This window comes from Lygodium microphyllum, chromosome 7 (assembly GCF_053477565.2).
Source record: "Lygodium microphyllum isolate KBCC chromosome 7, Lygodium_microphyllum_v1.1.10, whole genome shotgun sequence".
NCBI classification, from domain to species: Eukaryota; Viridiplantae; Streptophyta; class Polypodiopsida; order Schizaeales; family Lygodiaceae; genus Lygodium; species Lygodium microphyllum.
The window spans coordinates 5,746,396-5,769,036 of record NC_141141.1 but is presented as its reverse complement, the minus strand read 5'-3'; the positions used below and the strand labels follow the sequence as shown (position 1 = coordinate 5,769,036).

At 42.4% G+C, this 22,641-nt stretch overlaps 1 protein-coding gene across 2 annotated transcripts in view; it reads left to right on the top strand.

The window, feature by feature from the left end:
* The first annotated feature begins 5,767 nt into the window (after positions 1-5,767).
* The window catches only part of LOC148033141 (ATP phosphoribosyltransferase 1, chloroplastic-like), a 61,146-nt gene continuing 44,272 nt past the window's right edge, over positions 5,768-22,641 (top strand). Inside the window, exons 1-4 of one of the 2 annotated variants that reach the window (XM_087680908.1) lie at positions 5,768-6,099; positions 6,406-6,503; positions 6,648-6,707; positions 6,839-6,952. In XM_087680908.1, coding sequence (XP_087537034.1) covers positions 5,880-6,099; positions 6,406-6,503; positions 6,648-6,707; positions 6,839-6,952 — 492 coding nt within the window. In that variant the 5' untranslated portion in view covers positions 5,768-5,879. Of the gene's footprint in view, positions 6,100-6,391; positions 6,504-6,647; positions 6,708-6,838; positions 6,953-22,641 lie in introns of both variants that reach the window. The other variant, XM_087680909.1, reaches the window with a different exon arrangement.

Genomic DNA, 22,641 nt, shown 5'->3' with positions numbered 1-22,641 from the left:
CATGGACTTCATTACTGACTTACCTACTACCAAAAAGGAATGGAATAGTATCTATGTGGTAGTGGATAGACTCACCAAGGTAGCCCATTTTATTCCTACTAAGACACAATTCACTTCTTCACATGTGATTAATCAGTTTATGGAGTAGATGTTTAGATTACATGGATTACTGTAGGTGATTGTGCGTAACAGGGATTCAAAGTTCACGAGTAACTTTTGACAAGTGGTATTCAACTCCATGGGCACCAATTTGGCTCCTTCTACAACTTATCATCCATGGACTAATGGCCAAACATAAAGGGTGTAACATCATGCATATAGTAGGTCTTAGGAAGAATAAAGAGAACTGCCAAATGCACAATCAACCAAGCAAGAGTAGCAAAGCTCAATACATACCCAAGCAATGTGTATACACCACTGACATCACACTAATAGTAATAGGTGCCGAATCCAAAGCATAGATCAAATTAGTCCACTAACGAGTAGTTGCATAAAATAAGCATCAAGAGAGCACGTATGCAGCTCAACGAGTCCCATTATCTAAATAAAAGGAGTTCAACTACATAAACCCAAAGCTCTACTTAAATGCAAAATATCTAAGTAGCTCCATTGACTCCCACTGGAATAAAACTAAATGATAGACAAGTAGTCAAGCTCAATACTTAAAGGACATAATCATTTGGAACCTAAGATGCATAATGACCATACATATGGGAGCAATACAAATAGCCAATCCTCAAGCTCGTAAGTAGAATGACTGAAGCACCCAAAGAATAAGGCCAATGTTCCAATACATGTTATCAAACTCAAAGTCAATTGTCAAGCCAAACCATAAGCACATCTAGGTATATCTCAATGCTAAGCATCATTAGAACCAAGAAATAGAGCCGAATGACATCAAGACATAAGAGGCATAGAGCTTTGCCTATCAAAATGCTTGTTATCCACTAGATTACTATAGTAAAAACCAACTGAAACTAAGACAATATGAGCTCAAATCAATCCAATAAACACCTCAAGGCATCCATCAAATATTCAGGTATCAAAATACCATCAAATAAGCATCATGGGCATTATGGAACTTAATACATGCTACCATGTAGTGTATAATGTAGACATGTTTGCAATAACCAGCAATGGATGACCTTATACAACCCAAGCAAAGCTCAAGGGCAAGTCAAAAAACATTTCAAGACGTTGGGTAAATATCCTCCAATGATCTTGCATCATAGCATGAGTAAATGAGCATAAATAAAGGTCTAAAAGTGGTTCAATGGTTTTTCCATAAGTAAACAGTAGGTCTACTCTTTTCTTACTGTCAATGATTGATGCACATAGCTAGAGATTCCCAATAGAGTGCCCAAAAACTTGAGCAAGTGATAGAGTTGGAAGCCTGTTGTGATCCAGAGAGTGTAGACTAAGAAAAATGGCACAAATTTAGAATAGATTACTATTGCCTAATGCTGGTTGGTATGAGACTTGTGGAGCACTTGGTAATCCTTAGGAAGTTACTTGGAAGTTTCTCAAAATTCTTGGAGCGAGTCTTGATAAGCTAAGTAGAAATAGAAAGCAAAGGTTACCTTGAGTGAGGTAAAGCAAATGGCATCCATTAAACCTTGAGCTATAGGTACTTATGAGGTGAGGCAATTTGAAGAAGAAGCTCCTCGAACCAAAGCTCTGATACCAATTCAAGGGACAAGTTTGAGTGAGAGTACAAGCAAGTGGAATCACAAGAGGTGTGAGCTATGGTGGATGGAGCAAGAGAGAGAGAGAGTTGAGATGTAGAAACTTCAATGACCTTCCTTAGTCAATTAGTCACTAAATGAATAAAGAATGAAGTGACATTGATGGGTGCCCGCCACCTACAGTGTACATATGTGCAAGTACTATTAATGTAGTGAATATACGGGTAGTGTAGGCACATGCGCATTTATCCCCAACAAAGCGCATACTTCAAATTTGTTGCTACTATAACTCTAAAGGCTTCAAAAGAAAATATATTGCAAGTTGTTAAACATGTTCTTCTAATGTACCATTGCTTGGGCTTTATGCAACAAAAAACTGTTGCTGTAGGAAACACTACTAATAGGGCTAGATAACCAAGAACCTTTCTCATTCAAGATCCTTGAATAAGAAAACCACAATTCTCAAAAAAACACAAAATGTGATTCTTTAGGCTATTCATCAAACTAGTCCAGTAGTGCATTCCATCCATTGCATCAATTTAGGCTCTTTGAAGAATAAGCAAAAAGTATTGCTTTCTCTTCTCCACTATTCGTGCAAAGATATTGCATTTTGAAAACTCTTTGTAGATAATCTATCCTCTTCCAAGAGTGAAGATTCTCCTCCTTCTTCTCCTTCATTCTGCAATAATTACTATTGTTGCTCACAATTATTGCAATTCTGTGGAATCCATTACTTCAAGATTTGTTAGAAATTTTGAATATCTACCATAAAACAATGTCATTTTTATAGTATTTTAACTAGAAATATATGGAAATGCAATTGCATCATCTTATTTAAAAAATGCAAAACTAAGACTTTGAATTGTATCCTTCCTTCATCACGAAAGGTTTCATTGCTTTGAGTTTTACAAAAAATTCATATTTCTACCTTGAAACAATGCCATTTTTAATGGAGTTTTTAAAACAGAGGTCTAGGGAATCAATGGTAGGACATACACATAGAAAACCCTTTCAATTACATACAATAAATTTGATTTTCTTCCATAAAACAAAGTCATTTTTAACATAGCTTCAAACTAGAGGTTCATGATGACAATAGTAGGATCCCCAAAGTGTTACAACCTCTAATTTATGCATAATACATAATAGGGCTGCAATGTTGTATAGAGGAACACATCATACTACTACAAGTATTGAGGAAAGTGACTTTGTTGCCTTAGGAAACAAGCAAAAAACTCAAAAATAACACCATGGAACCTTGAGAAAATACCACATATACTTATGATACCATTATAAAGACAAAATATAAAGAATACTGTTGTAGTAAACATAGAAATGAAGTTGAAATATGGTACAAATAGTTGGGATAGATTTGTATTCTCAACATCCCATCATATATCAGAGCATGAATAATAAATGAGAGAGTCAGAGAGTCCCTTTAGGCCACATTTGATCAAGAACTACCCGTAACTACTAATCACATAATCTTATAAGTCCATTTACACAAAGGCACAACATTGACTAAGGCATAAACCATGGATAAGGGTAAATGTGATGTATCAAGCCGTGGCTAACAAGGACTAGGGGAAGTGGGTGACAATTCTTGATGGTTACCTTATTGAGTCCTCTATAGTAGCCAACACATACATGAAGAGAGCCATCCTTCTTCTTGAGAAATAATATTAGAGCTCCTAATAATGACTTCAAGTGCCATATGAAACCCTTGGCTAGATTCTCATCGATATAGTTTTGTAAGTTCACCAATTCATATTGAGATAGCTTATAGATTGAGCTCCCTCTAGCAACTAAATGGAACAATCATAAGATTGATGCTTGGGAAGCATTTTTTAATACACCATGATAATTATGATATTGGAGCGAGGGATATTGCATGCCTTTGTCAATCAACGGCTTGGATGGCAGAGCATATATTATGAAACTAGGATTTTTCTCAGCTGGTCTATGAATACATTTGCCTTAATGTAAGTTAGTCTTGCATTCTATTTTTTAGTAAATTTTGCCTTCCTTGCTTCAACTTTTTGAGTTTTCCAATTGATATCAGGATTGTGTAACTTGAGCCAAGATAGACCTATGATGATTGGATTATTTGAGTAATATATGATATTGAATACTACGTTTATTAAAGTCTCAAAATTTTACTTTTATATGATGACTTTTGTACTTGACATCTCCTAAAGCAAGAGGGTAGCCATCTATGACTTTTGTAGAGCTAGATTTCTCCAGGATTGTGATACCATGTTGTCTTGCAAACTTCTCATCCATAAAACATGCAAAGGCTCTAGAGTCCAACAATGCTCAATATCTAGTTATCAATGTGATGCATAAACTATTACCAACAATATAAAACCTGAATAGCCTTAACAAGGAGGGGCCTTCAAGAACTCTTGATTTCCATCCAATCGTGTGACTCCTATTATGGCTAGGTATCCATATTTCCCAAATATGAGGATATTGTAGAGCTTCATACTTGCATCTTCTTATTAGGACAATATTGAGCAATATGTTGAAGTTTTTCACAATCTAAGAGCATATTATTGTTGCTTCTCTTAAGTTGACAATGGCTCAAATCAAGTTGAATTGATCTACATAGACTCGATATCGGTTTCTTGTTTCCCATAGGAGGTCATTGTTGTGGTATCAGGCTTAATAAAGCCCCATGATACTTTTCTTAGCGTCTCTCAAATAGGCAATTATCACATTATATTTCTTGAGAAGTGACATCACTTAATATGTGAACCTTTGATATGATCAATAAGAGATCATTCACGTCATCATTCAGTCTCCAAAGAAATTGGCTAATAAAATAATCTAATGCTAAGTCAAATTGTGATCGAGTTGCTATAATTCAAATGCATAAATAGATTCTGATCTAGATCCTTATCTTAGATATCTTATTTTGGTATCAATAACTCTAGTTGTATTATATCTCCAAAGTTGGCTAAGAATTCTCGAATAAAAGCCTATTCCTTCTCAAGCAAGGATGCAAACCAAGAGAGGGATGTACTTGAAAGAAGGGTGCTAATAAGCCCCAATTGAGAAGCATCATTAGAATAGTGCTTGGACTGTGTGCGGATGAGCAACTACAATTTCTATAGAAAGCCTCTAAACCTTGATATGTTCAGTCGAACTTTTTAGGCAAGCTAACATTTGGCTCCTTCCTATAGCTAAGAGGGTGGCTACATGATGTTGAAGGGCCTTCTTAATGTAGACTTGTGTCTTGGAGTTGACCTTAAAGGTCTTGGATGGCTAACTTCAAAGCATGTGGTTTCTTGCTTGTAATAATTGTACATCACTCTTATGAAGTTCTAGAATTCATTCTTGAAGATTTTTGAAGGTGGTGATGGCACTTTCCATCACCATATCAATCACAACTAGGCAAGATCAAAGTATGCAAAGTAAGACTTGGCTATCACTATAAACACCATGTTAACATAGAATTGAATGGAGTTAAACAATGTGCACAATAATTAAGAACCTTAATGGATAAAATTGACTAGTGTTCCACAACCGACAGACTAACATGAAATGACAACAATTGATATTCTTGACACTTTGCTTATATTATTTCATACTTGAACACACTTGCTCTTGTGGAAATGGATAATATGCAAAAGGCACAAACTATTTAGAACCCATATGTATAAATTTGATGACTAGCATGCGATGAAACCATCCCGCATGTAGTAAACCATGGAACATCAGGCAGGTATTGTTACGAAGCACATAATAATAATATAATAGAAGAAAGTGAGCAACCAAGCCCAAGTAAGCGATATACTAGGCGCTTCGCGCCTAGACTCGCCCCAGCGCTTCGTGCCGGGGTGGACGCGATTTTTGCGGGGGGAGGGGGCGGGTGCTGGACGTGTGGCACCCGCCCCTGCGTTCTCTTTTTTTTTTGTGGGGGAGGTGGGGGCTGCCACGTGGCACCCGCCCCCCACCTCTCCTTAACTAATAGTATAGATGACACTTGTTATGGCCTCCCAAAAGGAGCACATGTAAAATATGGCACATGTTATTCGGTATATCCCTGGGACATTCAAGGCAACCCATTATATTTCAGAAAGCGACCCAAATGAGCCCACAAAAACCTTAAAACGAGAGTGGTCTCTGCTCCATGTCCATTCTTTCACAGTCTATCTAAGCATAGGCAGGTGTTCTCGTCTCCCCCTCGACATGGCCCTTCTGCAGCAGAATGCCTGCCCTGCTTCCGAGGTCCAGCATCGACTAGGGTTTCTGCCTTCATTATCTGCTTCGTCTCGCATCTCGCTGCTTCTTCTCGGGCATCATGCGGGTCGATGCCGCAGGGGTGTATCTTCAAGGGGTCTCCCGCAATGCACATCGTCCGCCTCCCCTTCTGCAACAACCGTCCCTCACACCAGTGCTGTGAATGCAGGTAAGGTTTCCTTTTGTTCACAATCTCATTTTTTTCCTCTCAGGTCTCGTGAAACGATACAGTATACGTTTTCCTTTTTGAGAGAATTTCCTTCACACGCACACGGATGTACATAGCATCGTAAAATCGGATCTCATTATCATGATTCCTTTCTCTGCTATGGCATAGTTCAGTCTCAGGAGCCTTCTTTTTAAAGCATCTTTTGTAGTTTATCAGTCAAGTTAAATGCAGAAGTAGTATTCCCCAGTCCAAAGTCTCTCTTTGGATGTGACTTGGACTGCAACTGATGCAGATTCATCGAAGCAGGTGACAATGTGACATGGAATAGCCAGGAGCGTTCTACAGTGCGACTGGCTCTTCCCAGCAAAGGAAGGATGGCTGAAGATACGCTTAATCTTCTCAAGGTGTAAGATCATGCAGTTTTACACATAAACTGTAGCATGCTGTATATGAAACATTCATGGGGAAGCGAATTAAGAAACTCAGGATCATGAATATCACAAAGACAAAGCTTTATGGGGCTTGGTGTGCTGGTTTGTTATTGACAGGATTGCCAACTTACCGTGCATAAGCCGAATCCTCGCCAATATATTGCAGATATTCCAAGTGTAAGATATGATCTGGAATAGGAAGGAGTGGATAGTATGTTCGTGTTTACACACTGAGGAAAGACTGGGCAATATGTTTGTGTATGCACTTCTAACTCTCTAAACGTTACTTTCTTTAACCCAATGCACAGTTGCCAGGCTTGGAAGTTTGGTTTCAGCGTGCTTCAGATGTTGTGCGAAAGATCAGAACTGGTGATGTGGATTTGGGTATAGTGGGGTATGACATGGTTTGTGAGTATGGACAGGTTAGTAACTCAGTTATTCAAACAGTTTTCATAGGGGATGTTTATTGTTCTCTTAAATCTTTTTGAAGTATGTTTTTCAATGCAGATTACGAATGGAAAGTTTACACTGTTTTTCTCCACTACTGCTTAATTATAAAAAAAATGTCTGATTGCTTCAGCTTGAATATAAACTGCCCTTTCGGTGAAAGTTTACAAGCTTACAATTTGGACCAGTTTTATTGAACACTCTCCTCAGTAGCTTTACTTGGGGTTGAAAAATATTACTTGACTTGGAATGAGGAACTCATCAAGGCCTTTGTCATTCACCATATTTGGCTGTTCATGATACACTATGGATGTCTAAAGAAGGGATGAGGCCATGACCTACTGTTCTTTGCCGAGCCTCTTGGAAGACACTAGTCTTCTAAAATGAAAGTTAAATGAGTGAAGAGGATTCATAAGTGGAAACCGGTATTTTGTCTAATGATGTATGGAAGGGAAAAGCTGCCAACAATAAAGCCTTGCTGCACTTCAGTCCATATGCAAACCTTTTGCTCTTTGGAAGGCCAATTACAAATTCCATTAAAATCTTTACCCAAGGCAATTCTAGAATAGGCAATAGTTGTAACTTCTTTGCTAATTTCAAGTTGTTTGGCTTTGAGGTCTGGCAATGCTCAGCATACCTTCATGAAGATGTGAATGACTTGCTTCATCACTTGATACCAAAAGAAGTGTCAATATAATTTCTCAAGGGTTTTGCAGCTAGTGTATTGTGTGCGTCTCGAAGAACTATAGTCTTGGAAGAGCTCTTAACATCAATACAATGTTGATTGTAGAAATATAGCTTAGCTATCTCCTCTTTCTCTTTGTGATTGAACATGTAAGGTTGCTAGGAGATTGGAAAGCTATTGATCGATGTTTCTATTTTGTTGTTTAATGTTCCATGAGATTGTGGAACTGCATTGGGAATGAAAAGGTATCAACAAGCTCATTATGCCATATGTCCATATAATGTCGAGAATTGCATCAAGAAGATCATGCTAGTGCATGGTAGAGAAGCAATGCTAGAAATATAGAGAGAAGAAAATGCAAAAGTTGATGAAGAAAATAAAATTCCAATCCAACTAAAATGAGTAGAAATTATGATGCGAAAATATGTAAATGTGCAATGGAAGAAAATGAATATTGAGGGAAGATAATAGTAGATGAAATGCAAACGAAATAAAAGAAAACCACATTTAGATGAAATCACATCATTTCGTATAGTTTCCCTTATTCATTTCCATTTTTGGTTTCAGTTTTCAGCCCTAGGATGGCTTTCTAGGGCATTCTGAGAGTGCTGGAGTGGTGTTCAAGAGACTTTAGTGGGCGAGACTCGAGATTGTTTGTGTCTATATATACGGCACATCCCATTCATTCTTCACGTGTAGTCACCATACTCTCACTTCTTCTGAGACTTTCGTCTCTTCTCACTCCTTCCACCATGTTTATCCCTACTCATTAGGCGCTAATTACCTTTCTCTTGAGGTCTGCGTTTATGGTGGCGGAGGCTCCATCTCCAGCAGCTACATCATGGTGACAGCATCTTGAGGTTGGCACTTTTTGTGTTTGTCATCATTTGCCGTGCTCCTCACTTGGGTGATCTTCCTATACAATGGGTGTTAGCTGCTTCTCCTCCAAGTGGCTTCATTAGCCTGTGTTTGGATTCTTGGTCTGGTGTCACATCCTTAGCTGAAGTCATCATCTCCAGAGGTTGGGAGACCTTGTGTTCATTAGTTTTTGCCTCTTCCACCATCAGGCAACAATGCACCTACTCTTGGCATTATGTAGCTATTTGGATTTGGTTGTTAGGGAGGTTGCCATCATTCGCCATTATCGCCCCTAGTGTCTACTGTGAAGAAATGCTCTAAACACAAAAAACACAAAACCAATCATACGACAAATTATAGATTGATAAATACAGAACACAATTAGGGTTAGGGTTAGGGTAACTCAGAGATAGTGAACACAATGAATAATAAAGTGAATGAATAATGAATATACAATGCTCATGCACCAAAGACACTATGCAATGAAAATTAAACCTTAAACTTTTGTATCTCTAGGATCAAGGTAGAGGTTATGAGCTATAGAGTGTATTATACTTCGAATGGATCTCAAATCGTAGCAAAGGCAGCCTTTGAGTGTCGAACATCAACAAACATAGTCAAGGAAGGTTGAATTTGATGTAGACGGCAGTGCATGAGAAAGACTAAAATTAGAGATATTTGAGGAGAGGAAATTCGGTGGCAACTTTTAGGTGCAAATGCAGTCTATGGAGGAGAGAGAAGATTAGGGCCGCAATTGGAAATTGTAAATGCAGCCTGTTGAGGATAGAGAAGATGAGGGTGATGTGAGAGTGCACAATGAAAGAAGGAACATGAACACAGAGAGAGAAAGCAGAGAATGAAGGAAGAAACACTACACTGATTGAAATGTATGCTGAATACAAGGATGTGGATTGATCAATCCTTGCACGCAGCTTAGAGCATCAGTGAGGGCACCAGATCAGGTTGAAATGAGTGGCAGCACTAATGTCAAAGAGGAATGGGAGTAGTGTGTGTTGAATTTGTAGAAAAGAATGAGTGACAGTGACCAAGAGAGAGCTGCTATAAATAGCCCTCTTCTCCTAAATTTGGATGACCAACTGGTGGCTTGCCAAAATTGGCTGACTGCCCTAAAATGGGCTGACTAGAAAATGTGCCCTAAAAATGGATTAGCAGCCACTAAAAAATTAAATGCACAAAAGTACTGAACAAACTGATAGAGCTTCTCTGCCTCTTGCCAAATCTGACAAAAGCTCACAGCCAAGAGATGACAGACTGGCATACAAAATAGGCAGGCTAACATCTCCTTTTAGACCCTGGGAGTATCTGAAGATCTAACAAACTCATGTGATGAATCAAAGAAGCTTGAGGCAAAGGCTTCGTGAAGAGATCAACAGCATTGTCCTTCGTGGGATAGTAGGCTATTGCCAACTCCAAATCCGCGATCTGCTCTTGAACATAGTGGTATTGAACCTGAATGTGCTTCGTGTGAGCATGAAACACCGGGTTCTTGGCTAGAGCAAGGGCACTCTAGTTATCCATGCGTAGCTTCGTAGGTCGGGGCTGTGAAAAGCCAATCTTTGCCAACGTATGACGGAGCAAAATTGCCTCCATAGCAGTCAAACATAAGGCCCAATACTCAGTGTTTGTAGAAGAAGGAGCCACAATAGGCTGCTTCTTGCTGCTCTAAGAGATAGCTCCCGATCCAAGGGAGAAAACATAGCTTGTAGTGGATCGTTGGGAATCCACATCACTTGCCCAATCAGAATCACTCCAACCAAAGAGAGCGACTCTCTCTTCATACATGATCCCATAGGATTGAGTCCCTTGCAAATAGGGAAGAACACGCAAGGCTGCCCTCTAGTGATCTTGGGTAGGAGTCTTCATGAAAGAAGACAACAAAGCCACCACAAAAGAAATATCCAGCCGAATGTGAATCAGCCAAATAAGAGAGCCAACAAGGCACCTGCAACGGGTGGGATCGGTAAGGGTGTTAAAATATTGAGAATGCATGCTATGGAGGATCACTGATGAGCAAATAGACAATCATAATGAGACAGAAGCATTGACAAAGAAGAACAACTAATATTATCCAAGCATTATGCAAGTACAACTGAATGATAATGATTGATTAGATGAGTGTGGAATGAGTGCCTTTTATAGGCTTACAGTAGGTGGTATTGGTATAGGTGAAAAAAGTGGAAATGGATCATGGTAATCACCAACCATGGTTTTAATAAACCATGCATAAGCTACCTAGTCTAAGGCTTTATTTGCAGTATGTTTCTTTGCCCTGTTTGTTCCATACAAAGAGGCTATGGTGGATGTGATTGCACATTTCTCAACATCCCTCCTCAATCACAACTAGAAAAGACACCGAGTATATAGAGGTTGTCGTGAGTAGAACCTTGCTAAGTGTAGACATGGAAGAAAAAACCAACCATACAAAGCTAGAGGTTGTTACAAGACCTCACTAAGTGTGTAGAGGCTGTAGTGTGCAGAGGTTACATGAGGAGTATATAAGCTTATGGAGGGAACATTAAGCAAGTCCACATGTTAAACTTACAAAAGTCTATTAGAAAATGAGCTACAAAAGAGGGATTGGTGAGTCCTATCCTTTTGTTCTTGGGGTTCTTCTTCTCCTTCTTCATTGTTGTCTTCATCTTCTTTGACTGTAGCAAGATATGCTCTTTGAGACCTTTTCTTAGCATAGCAAAATTTCTCAATATGCCCAGTTTTCTTACAAAAGTCACAGACTACGCTCTTATTCCCTTTCACATAGAGAAGTTGTCGGTCTCCTCTTGGAATGCTTGTTTCTCCCTTGTTCTTGATCTTCTTTTCGTCTTCCAAGAGAGAGGCTTTGATGTCCACAAGCTTCGGCTTTGACATGTTGATTAATGTGGTAGACATATTATCAAACTTAGGTGAAAGACTCTTAAGAAGCACTCCAATGCAAATGTCTTCATCCATCTTCAAGTTGATTCTTGCAAGTTGTGTCAACAAGCTTTCCATATAATTCAAATGAGTTGCAAGTGAGGTATTACTTTGCATGTTGAGCCTAAAAAATTCAATCAGTAAACCATATTTGGAGGATTTTGAATGAGCTCCAAATAGGGTTTCTAATCAATCCCATGCCGTGTAAGAGGTTTCACAATCATCAACATGATGAATGTAGCTGTCATCAAGTTCGAGCTTGATAATAGCTTGAGCCATATCATCATTTTTATCCCATATGATTGAAAGTGCAGCTTCCCTTGGTTTCTTCTCTTGACCACTTGTGATTGACCACAAGCCTTTCTTCATTAGGATCAGTTTGATCCTAGTTTGCCATGTATGAAATCCAACACCATTGAATTGGGATGTCGGTGAGTCCTTGCCCATTTTGAGATTGCAAGATCAGCAGCAAATCAGCTCCAAAAAATTCAAATTTCAGTTGAGCACAAGTGCCAAGAAGCACTAGTTAATTAGTATCAAGAGATACTAGGTGATTTAGTGACTTAGTACGCCCTTTGAACTTGGGATCTTCAAAGTCTTGCAAGTCCGAGTCTTCCCCTCCTTGATTTGATGCTGGAGTTGCAAAAAAAACTGAGAGTAGTTCAGTAGAAGTGTTGAATTTGAGTGTGTCAAAGGACACAAGCACTTGATGTTGAATCTTCTTCTTTGCCGATTCGAAGTGGTAACTTAGCTAAGAAATCAGTGTTGTAGTAGATCAGAGAGTCAGTGGCATTATTGAGCCAAAGGAAGTAGGAAAATGAAGTAAAAATTGAGCTTTGAGATTAATGGCTATGGAGTCTAGGGCAGTCTGGTTTTTCAGCTCCTGTGAATTGAATAGTTGATCATTTTCAAAACTTTCTCTTTAGAAATGAAGCTTGAGAGATAGGCTATCAAAGCCCTATGATGCTTGTTAGCATCGCGGCATATGCAGGCGGACTAAGTAGTACGTACGAAACAGGCACAGATTTGAGCAGTGATTCATTGCAGGTGCAATGCTGGGGTTGATAGGTGACAATGACAAGCTCTGAGATGACAAGGAGGAGCACCTTGAGTCAGGAAAGATTTCTCCAAAAGAAAGTACGAGCTGAAATGGCTCGAGAAGAGAGATTCAGGTCCTCCACTAAAGGTGGGTAGCTATGGAGTTCGGTGAGAGATTCATGGGAAAGTGAAGGGAGCCAGAAATTCAAAGTGGAATGACTCAATCAGTGGCCTAATGACTTACCAACTTGAAACCCACTCTGATACCATGTTAAAGTATTGAGAATGCATGTTATGGAGGATCATTGATGAGCAAATAGACAATCATAATGAGACAGAAGCATTGACAAAGAAAAACAACTAATATTATCCAAGCATAATGCAAGTACAACTGAATGATAATGACTGACTGGATGAGTGTGGGGATGAGTGCCTTTTACAGGCTTACAGTAGGTGGTATTGGTAGGTGAAAAAAGTGGAAAGGGACCATGGTAATCACCAACCATGGTTTTAATAAACCATGCATGAATGACCTAGTCTAAGGCTTTATTTGCAATATGTTTCTTTGCCTTGTTTGTTTCATACAAAGAGGCTATGGTGGATGTGATTGCACATTTCTCAACAAAGGGGAACTCCGTCTACCACAAACTTGGACTCTGGGGCTATGGGGCAAGAAATAGGTTGACAATCGGCTATATAAAACTCTGAAGGCAACTTGGAGATGTACCTATGCTGTGAAATAAAAATGCCTTGTGCCATCTGATAGATCTCCAATCCAAGAAAGAAGTGAAGGATCCCAAGATCCGTCATGTCAAACTCTTGCCTTAGAATAGTTGGAGTGTGATCCACCTATTGAGTGTCGCTCCCTGCAATGATAAGATCATAAACATACAAAATCAGCAAAACACAGCAGTTATCCTCAACTCGAAAGTATAGGTCGAGGTCATGATCGGAGCAATGGAAACCACTCTACATAAAGAAGTGATCAATCCCTTGGTACCAAGCACGAGGAGCCTGCTTCAAGCCGTAAAGGGCCTTCCGCAATGTGTAGACATGATTCTTCTTCCCCTGCACAAAAAAGCTAGGAGGTTGTGAAACATAAATCTCCTCCTCAAGGACGCTATTCAAGAAGGTTGACTTGGCATCCATCTGATAGATAGGCCAATGGTGGTGGGCTGCAAGAGCCAAAATAACTCGAATAGTAGACATTCGAGCTGTAGGAGCAAAGGTCTCAAAATAATCCAATCTTGCCTGCTGTGCAAAACCCTTGGTAACAAGCCTAGCTTTGTGCTTGGTCAAGAAACCATCGATAAAGTACTTGGTCTTAAAGACCCACTTCACACCTATCACCTTTCGCTTTGTGGGATGCGGTATGAGCTCCCAAGATTGATTTTGCTCGATGGAATCGTGCTCAACCTGCATAGCTTGTCTCCAAACATTGTGTGCAAGAGCCTTTGTGATTGTATAAGGTTTAGAATCCTAAAGAATGAGTGACATCAGAGCATAGTTCACATAGAGTAAACTATCTCGCTGGGCTTGTAATCGGGTTGATTTGTGTGGACCTAAAGGAGTACCAAGAAAGTGAGTAACACCAGAATCCTGCGTAAGCTGCTTGTACCACCGAGGAATCCTAAGAGACTCCTCCTGCCGTGAGGGAGACTGAATAGCCTCTAAAACATGCAAAGCACGTGCCTAAGAGACTCCTTTTGCCGTGAGGGAGACCGAATAGCCTCTAAAACATGCAAAGCACCTGTCTGTGGAAGGGACTCCCCCTCACCAAGGGAAGGGAGATCTGCCTCTAAAACATGCAAAGCACCGGTTTGTGGAAGGGACTCCCCCTCACCAAGGGAAGGGAGATCTGCCTCATTGAAAGAAGGCTCCCCCACTGACAGCTAAGTATCCTTAGAAGACTCTTGAGGAGAGGCTGAAGGGGTGGAAGAATGCGACGAAGAAGTATGCATGTTCGTCAAAGGTGGAAGGGAAGCCGAAGTAGAGGGTAAAGGAGGAGGGGTAGGAGGGGGAAGAACCGCAGCAGGAGGAGGGGTGCTAAGAGGCAATCTGGAAGGAAGAAGAGGAATAGAAGGCAGGGGAGGGTGAGTCGATGATGAAGTATCACCTGTAAGAGAAAATTCAATCGGATCCTTGGAAGTCGTAGCCTCATCAAAGATCACATCTTTGCTCACCTCAATCTTCCATGTTGTCGGGTCGTAGAGCCGATATCCCTTCGTGGTCATGCTATAGCCCATGAATATAAGCTTCTGCGACTTCGAGTCGAGCTTGTCTGCCTCTTCTTCTTGTCCACATGGACATAGGCATCACATCCGAAGATGCGAAAGTGGGATATAGAAGGTTTTTTCCGGAAGAAAGCCACACAGGTAGTCATGTCTTGTAATGTCGAAGTCGGAGAGCTGTTGTGGATGTGAATTGCAGTAGCCACCGCCTCACTCCAAGGGGAATAAGGAATATGCCTACGCTCCAGCATCGATTGGGCCATCTCCACCGTGGTCCGATTTGCATGCTCCACCACACCATTCTCCGATGGTGCGTTCTGATGGGCATACTCCACCCGAATGTCGTGATCCTTGCAAAACTGAGAAAAGAGGTGAGAAGTAAACTTGCCACCATGATTAGCTCGAACACCACGAATTTTGGAAGTAGTTCGTGTCTCCGCAAACACCTTCCACTTGCAGAATTGGGAGTACACATCGCTCTTGTAATCTAGGAAATAAGGCCCCACACATAACGACTAAAGTAGTCAACAATCAACATCACATACTTGGCCTTCCCAAGGGAGGATGTGCCCATCGGGCCATAGAGATCAGTGCGAACCAACTCTAGCGGTGAAGATGCCCTCCTAGAAGCAACCTGGGAATGTGGCTGCCTATGCCCCACAAGTAGCTAGGGCACTAAGTGTGAATAGGAGGGAAATTTGGAAGTCCCTCCACCACCTTCCGAGAAGCCCGCCGGATGGCGTCAAGGTTTAGATGCCCATAATGAGCATGCCAAAGCAGCCCAAGCTCGTGGGAAGTGTAGCCAAGGCTGTGAGCGTATAAAGCCCACCCTCTTGTGTACTTGTCCAAAGAGTTGCACCTGAGGAAGCATCCTCCATGGTAACTGCATCCTGTGTAAAGACAATGTGGGTACCTAGCTTGGTCAGACCATAATCAGGCAAAAGGTTAAAACCCAAATCCGGTACATAGAGGACCCTGGCAGAAGAAGAGTGCCGATCTGGTAGTAAGGGAATAGTCTCCACTCCATGAACGGGAACAATAGAATTGTCACCAATGTTGACTGTGCCCCCTCAGGAACATAGGTGCTGAAGCCAATCCTGTCGGTAGGTCATGTGAGAAGAAGCACCACAGTCCACAAGCCAAGGCTTCGCTAGTGTAGAAGAAGCAAGAGCTGTATCCTCCACCTCAAACAAATGTACAAAGATAGATTTTGTGGTAGCGGGGGTAGCCTTCGAATCCTTCTCCTTTGGCTTCAAATGGGGGTACTTCTGCCAACATTTCTCTTCGGGGTGAGTGCCCTTCCCACAGTGTGGGCACTTGGGCTGCTTCTCCTTCAAATCCTTCTTGTCCTCTTCCTTCGTATCCTTGGCCTTCTCTTGTTACTTCTTCATCTTCTTCCCGCCACCTATACGTGCAGTAAAAGCCTTGGTGGAGGCAGATTCATTGGCCCCCACCTCTTTGAGTCGCTCATCATGCTCCAAGACAAGCGGTGAAAGCTCCTCCCATAAGAGTTTCTTGTGGGTCCTCGAGGTGATAAGGCTGGTCAAGAAGACATCGAACAGAGGAGATGGTAGTTGAGTCAAAAGAATAATAGCCATGTCTTTAGAGGAGTTTTTTGTCCAAGAGAGGCAAGCTGCTTGTCATGCCTTGTCATCTCCTGCTTGTGAGTCTTAGTTTGAGTCAGACTATGAGGACTTTAGGAGCTCTGACTTGTCTATCACTTGTTTTGATGAAGGAGGTAGCTCATTCTAGAGCACTTAGTTTATTGCATTTTTGTGTATTTTCTCCTCTAGTCAAGATTTTATGTGCATTTCCCAGGGCAATTTTTGCATTCTTCAGCCTGCCTCACCTGCCGGACATTGTCCACTCTTTTCGGGATTTTTTTGAGCATTCTTGGCATTTTTACTAGCATTAAATTCTGGTCGAACCAGCATTAAATGCTGGTTAGACATATTTTTGGATTCAAATTTCAGGTTGGCCAGTTTTTGGGTTTTTTGGCTATTTATAGCCTCCCTCCTTCCTTGGTAGGTGCACACTCTGACTTTGTCATCTTCCTTCGTCTTCGGTGTTGCCGTCATCATCAGCTTGATTTGGTGCCCTCACTGACGCTTTGGGCTGCATGCAGGCACCGATCTATCCACAGCTTTGTATTCAGCATTCATTTCAGTCAGTGGAATATTTTTTCCTTCATTTTCTGCTTTCTTTCTCTCTCCTTCCCTCTCTTTGTGTTCGTGTTTCTTCTTCCATTGCGCACTCTCACATGGTATCAGAGCCTAACTGAGAGCACAGAGGAGAGCTTCCATTGTAGAGGAGGACACCATCAAATGCAGCCCTTCGTCCATCCTTTCCAGCCCCTGGTGGTGCTGTCCAGGCTGAAACGGAGCCTTCCATATCTGCGTTTTGCTGTTTTGCAGCATCAGGAGGAGTAGGCGACAGCTTTCTAGGTGTTTGCAGCTTGCATTTGCATCAAACACAGCCAACAAGAGGTCGTCCACATCAGCAAAGGAGGAAGCGTCATCATCTGGAGGATAGGCGGCAGTTTTTCTCTCTAGGCGGCAGCTTTTTCTCTCTCCTCTTGCAAGTGACAGCATCTTCTGGGTCTTTTTTGACATAGGCGACTCCGTCTTGACTTTCTGTTGGTTGCACTTTGTTTGGTGATTCAGATATATACGAAGATGTCTTATCACTAGTTATTTGCTGACTCAAAGGGTGAGGTCTGTATTCCTTCCTGTGAGAGACGGAGAGACTTTTGTGTTGGTTCACATGATGAGTGGAGGTTACCTAGCCCATTTGTATGAGATCCCTCTATTCCCTGTTATGAGGGCAGTACTCCTTCCTCACCCACGTGATGGCGTCGTGTGATGCGCGTTGATAGCTCCACCCACTACACGTGAAATCTTGTCCCCCAAGCCTTCTGGCTTTCTTGTAAATATACTCGTGCCTTCGTTGTACCTTGTAATACACATACCATGTTACCTTCATTCCGTGTCGTGTTACCTTGTCTTGTGACGTGTTACCTTCCGCTGCTCATGATGTGTTACGCTTCCGCGTTCCGTGTCGTGTCGTGATACGCTTTTGCAAAATTGTGGGACCGCTGATTAGAGGGTGATCCCTCATGAGGCGAGCTCCACGGGGTGGGTGTCGCCTGCCCCATAACGGGCCTCAAATGGAGGGTTCGTTACACTTGGTATCAGAGCAAGCTCCTCGGCTAGTGTGTGATGACCCTGGAGTGAGTGAGCCTGGTCGAAGTAAGATGGGTAAAAAGAAGAAAGGTGATGAAAGAATTAAGAATTTTTATGTTGAGAAATACAAAATTTCGGCACAATGGTATGATGGTGAGGATGAAAAAAGAGTCCTCTGGACAACAAAGATACAATGGCTGCAAGGTGGCTCTTTTTTCAAAAAAAGAAGAAAATGATCTGGAAAGTAGATTGAAGCTCGTAAGGGATCCACAACTTGTTGTAAAAACGTGTCTTTGAGCAGTGAATGACAACATAGCCGATTGGTCTGAAGCACACAAGAAGAATTTAGCATTTGATTTGTTGCTTGTGGAGCGACAATTGAAAATGGAAATGATAAAAGAGTATGGTGAAGTCATTGCGCAAGGGGGTATGCCAGATGAGACAGTTCCAACAAAGACACCCCCCGCATGTCAACCTACACCGTGTGCTGAAATGCACAAATCCGACAGTGAATCTACACCGTGTGCTGAAATGCATAAATCCGATAGTGAATATGATTCAGAAAGTGACTCAAGAAGTGAATGTACTGATAATGATGATCTGATGAATAATGAGGAGTTTTGCACTGCGGCTGCATACCGGTTGGCCCTGGCTGAACAAATGATATCAAATGGGCAATTGACTACCGAACAACAAAGAACGCTACCACAGATGGTAGACAGGATGAAGCAAACGCTGATAGCGCACAATCCGCAATGTGAGAAAACCGTCCATCTACAGGCTGCCATGACTGAATCAAGACATAAAGAAGCAGAGACCATCCAACCCGACCTAGAACTGCAGGCGGCCCGGTTTTATGAACCCATAGATTGGAATGCTTACAGATGCTATGGTACACCGATCAGGGCCATTGAAGGAGATGATGAAGATGAGCAAAATGATAATGAAGAAGAAGGATACTATGAGGAGAAGCATTGGAGAAATGACAGCCAGACTGAAGAGGTAAGCGACATGGACACATGTGATATAGCTCAGTTTGATGACGTAGATGCAGAAGCAGAAATGCAGGGGGAGGCTCACTGGAATGCAGATGATCCAAAATGGAAAATAGACTTCGGCCGGTACGAAGATTGCGATGATCATTCTTATGCTCCTGGATATGAAGTTGCTGGAGGTGCACACCAAGAAGAACTAGAAGGGGCCGATGGGCCATATGCAGAGGAACAGTATGAAGAACTTGTGGCGGCACGGATGAGTGTAAATGAAGCTGTGGCCAACGAGACTCCAATATGCATACAGGGGGCTAGTGCGGCCAGTTACATGGTGGATGGAGTACTCATTGAAAAATATGAGGATGAACAGGCGACCTTTGGTTGGAATCAGAGACAGAAGAGCAAGTTGAAGAACTCGTGACGGCACGGGTAAGTATAAAGGAAACCGTGGCCATACAAACTATAGTATGCTTACAAGTGGCCTTTGGGCCTAGTTATATGTTTGATGGAGTACTTATAGGAGACTGTGCTGAAGAAAAGACGACCGCCGGGTCGGATCCATTACTAGACGGAGTGATCCTTGAAGCGTGCAATATTGTGGACGAGGCAGTTGAGGCCCAGTCCCAAGCAGTTGACCGCCCCTATGGCATGGAGTCGAGTTCGAACTCGCATGACCACTTTCCCTATGAAGATTCCTGGAGCCGGGAGGATAAACGAATGGCCACATCATGTATTGAAGACTCCTGGGTCCGGGAGGATAAACGAATGGCCATATTCCAGGATGACATCTGTGAAGATTCGTGGTGCCGGGAGAATAAACGAACGGCCATAATTCACCATGAAGATAAGCCATGTCGCCGAGAGCTGAGTTCGAGCTCAAGTGACGTTTTTTCCAGTGATTACAGTTATGACTCGGATGAGTCCGACAATGAAGATGGCTCTGCGCAGTCCAGTGATATAGATGCAGATGAAGCTAATGAAGATAGGATTTCGGTCTGTTTCGTCTTGATGAAGACCGCCATGGCAAAATTTATGCAGATATGGGTTGAAGCCCAAAGAGAGAAAGAAGAAATGGGCCACATGGAGCCGGGTTCGAGCTCGTGGCTGGGTGATTTTCAATGTGGCACACAGTCGGATACGAACTTGCATGGCCAAGTTATCAATAATCTACCGGAGGCCAGGGGCGTGTCAGAGGATGAGGAGTCAGAAACCGAAAATCCGAAGACACATGCAGATAACCCAATGTACCAGGAGAGGTACTGGAGAGACGACAGTGAACCAGAACAAGACAGGGCCATCTTTGATGAAGAATCAGGCCAGTTTTACCAAGAAGAGGATACTCTTGAAGACTCTTGGAGCCGGGAAGATAAACGAACGGCCACATTTCCTGTTGAAGACTCCTTGTGCCAGGAAGATAAACGAACGACGACATCCTGTATGGAAGACTCCTAGAGCCGGGAGGGTAAACGAACGGCCAATTTGCATGTTGATATCCTAGAAACTTCGTGGAGCCGGGAGATTAAACTGACGGCCATATACCATATAGAAAACTCCTTGCGCCGGGAGGATAAACAAACGGCTATGCTTATTAATAATCTTTTCAAAGACTCCTTGAGCCAGGAGGATAAAAGAAAGGCCATTTTCCACGATGATGCTTCTGAAGACTCCTTGAGCCAGGAGGATAAACCAATGGCCATACAGAATGTTCAGATGTTTGAAGACTCCTTGAGCCAGGAGGATAAACGAATGGCCAATTTCCATGATGAGATCATTAAAGACTCCTTTAGCCGGGAGGATAAACGAACAGCTACTTTCCAGAATGATTCTTTCGAAGACTCCATGTGCCAGGAGGATAAAGAAACGGCCAATGTTTGTACACCTTTTGTCGAAGACTCCTTGCCGCAGGAGAATAAAGAAACGGGCAATTTCCATGCTTATCTTGCAGATCTACCAAGCTCCTTGTGCCAGGAGCCTAAACAAAAGGCCATTTATCTTGTTACCATATGGTACGTGAAAAGAGTGAAGATCCGAAGGATAAAGAACTCCTTACGCCAGGAGTATAAACGAATGGCTATTGGGCAAGCTGCCTCAAGAGCAGTCAAAACCTCGCGTCGCCATGAGTATAAAAGAATGGCTATCCCCCTTCCACTTGGCGCTTTATGCGTCACTAAAAGTGCCACCTTCGCAAGACGGTGACATTCTGGCCCAACTTTTTTCAAGGGGAGGTGCGTCTTCACAGCGCACCTCACACAACTATCTTGTTCCTAGATTGACAGATCAGGCCAATTGGGGTCTTCTTTCTTACTTCATTCAGGGATTGACAGATTTGGGCAATTGGGGCCATCAAACTCAGGGCGCCGCTTACTGGGCCCTTGCATTCATGGCGTGGCACACTCCAAGCTGAGTTACGCGCCTCGCCTCTTTAGTCCGCTGACAGTTTCTGCACACTCAGTGTGTGAGGACCGTCAGTTATTGGAAGTGAACACAACTTGTTTTAACTTGGTTATTCTCCATTTTGTGCTTGTAAATCTGGTCAGCAGATGGATGAATTGAAGTGTTTCCAATATTACATCTCTTCCTAGTCAGCCAGTTTGGATCACTCCACAACTGTAAATTGAGTCAGTGGGTGATTTCCTTTGAGTCAATGAAGACCATGTTCCACACCTGTAATTAAGTCAATGGGCATGGCACCTAGTGGGCAGACCCTGGTCGGCTTGATAGTGAGTTGACAAAGACCCCCAAGTTTGTGGTCATAGGTTAGGTCTAGCGGGCAGACACTGGCCGTCTTGATAGTGAGACGTGTTTAGACCCCCAAAGTTTTGAGTCTCATCACACCACCCTTGGTGGATTTGAGTCTAGTTTCGAACCTTGATGCGGTCGTTGAGTTCTTTCAAGGGGAGGTGTGTATAAGGGTAGTACTCCTCCCTCACCCACGTGATGGGGTCGTGTGATGCGCGTTGATAGCTCCACCCACTACATGTGAAATCTTGTCCCGCAAGCCTTCTAGCTTTCTTGTAAATATACTCGTGCCTTCGTTGGACCTTGCAATACACATACCGTGTTACCTTCATTCCGTGTCGTGTTACCTTGTCCCGTGACGTGTTACCTTTCGCTGCTCATGACGTGTTACGCTTCCGCGTTCCGTGTCGTGTCGTGATACGCTTTCGCAAAACTGTGGGATCGTTGATTAGAGGGTGATCCCTCATGAGGCGGGCTCCACGGTGTGGGCGTTGCCTGCCCCATAACAGGCCTCAGAAGGAGGGTCTGTTACACCCATTCTCTCCATGTCTTACAGAAGGCTCATTCTGCTGGCCTTCATATGCCTTCCATGGCACATCCTCTATACAGGTTCCCGTACTCCCTTCTTTGCCCAAAGAAGACCGGCTTGATGGTTCCAACCACTCGATTTGGTCGTATAAGGTGGAGTGTATCCTTGGTACCTTCGATCTTTGGGAGTTTGTTACCCACCCTATTCCCTGTCTAGTGGAGGATCCCACCGTTGGATCATCGATGGATTGTGCAGCCTTATGGGATCGGCTCAACTCGAGAGCTCGATCTTTCCTCTTTATAAGCTTATAGGATTTTGTCCTAGTGGATGTGCGCAGGTTGCGAAAAGCAGCGAAAGTGTGGATAAAGCTTGCTTCTTTGTACCATCAGAAGACTTTTGCCCATTTGATTACTCTCGAGAAGAAATTACGGATGCTTGTTGTTGATGATTCTTCTTCCATGAAGGATCATACCAATAGG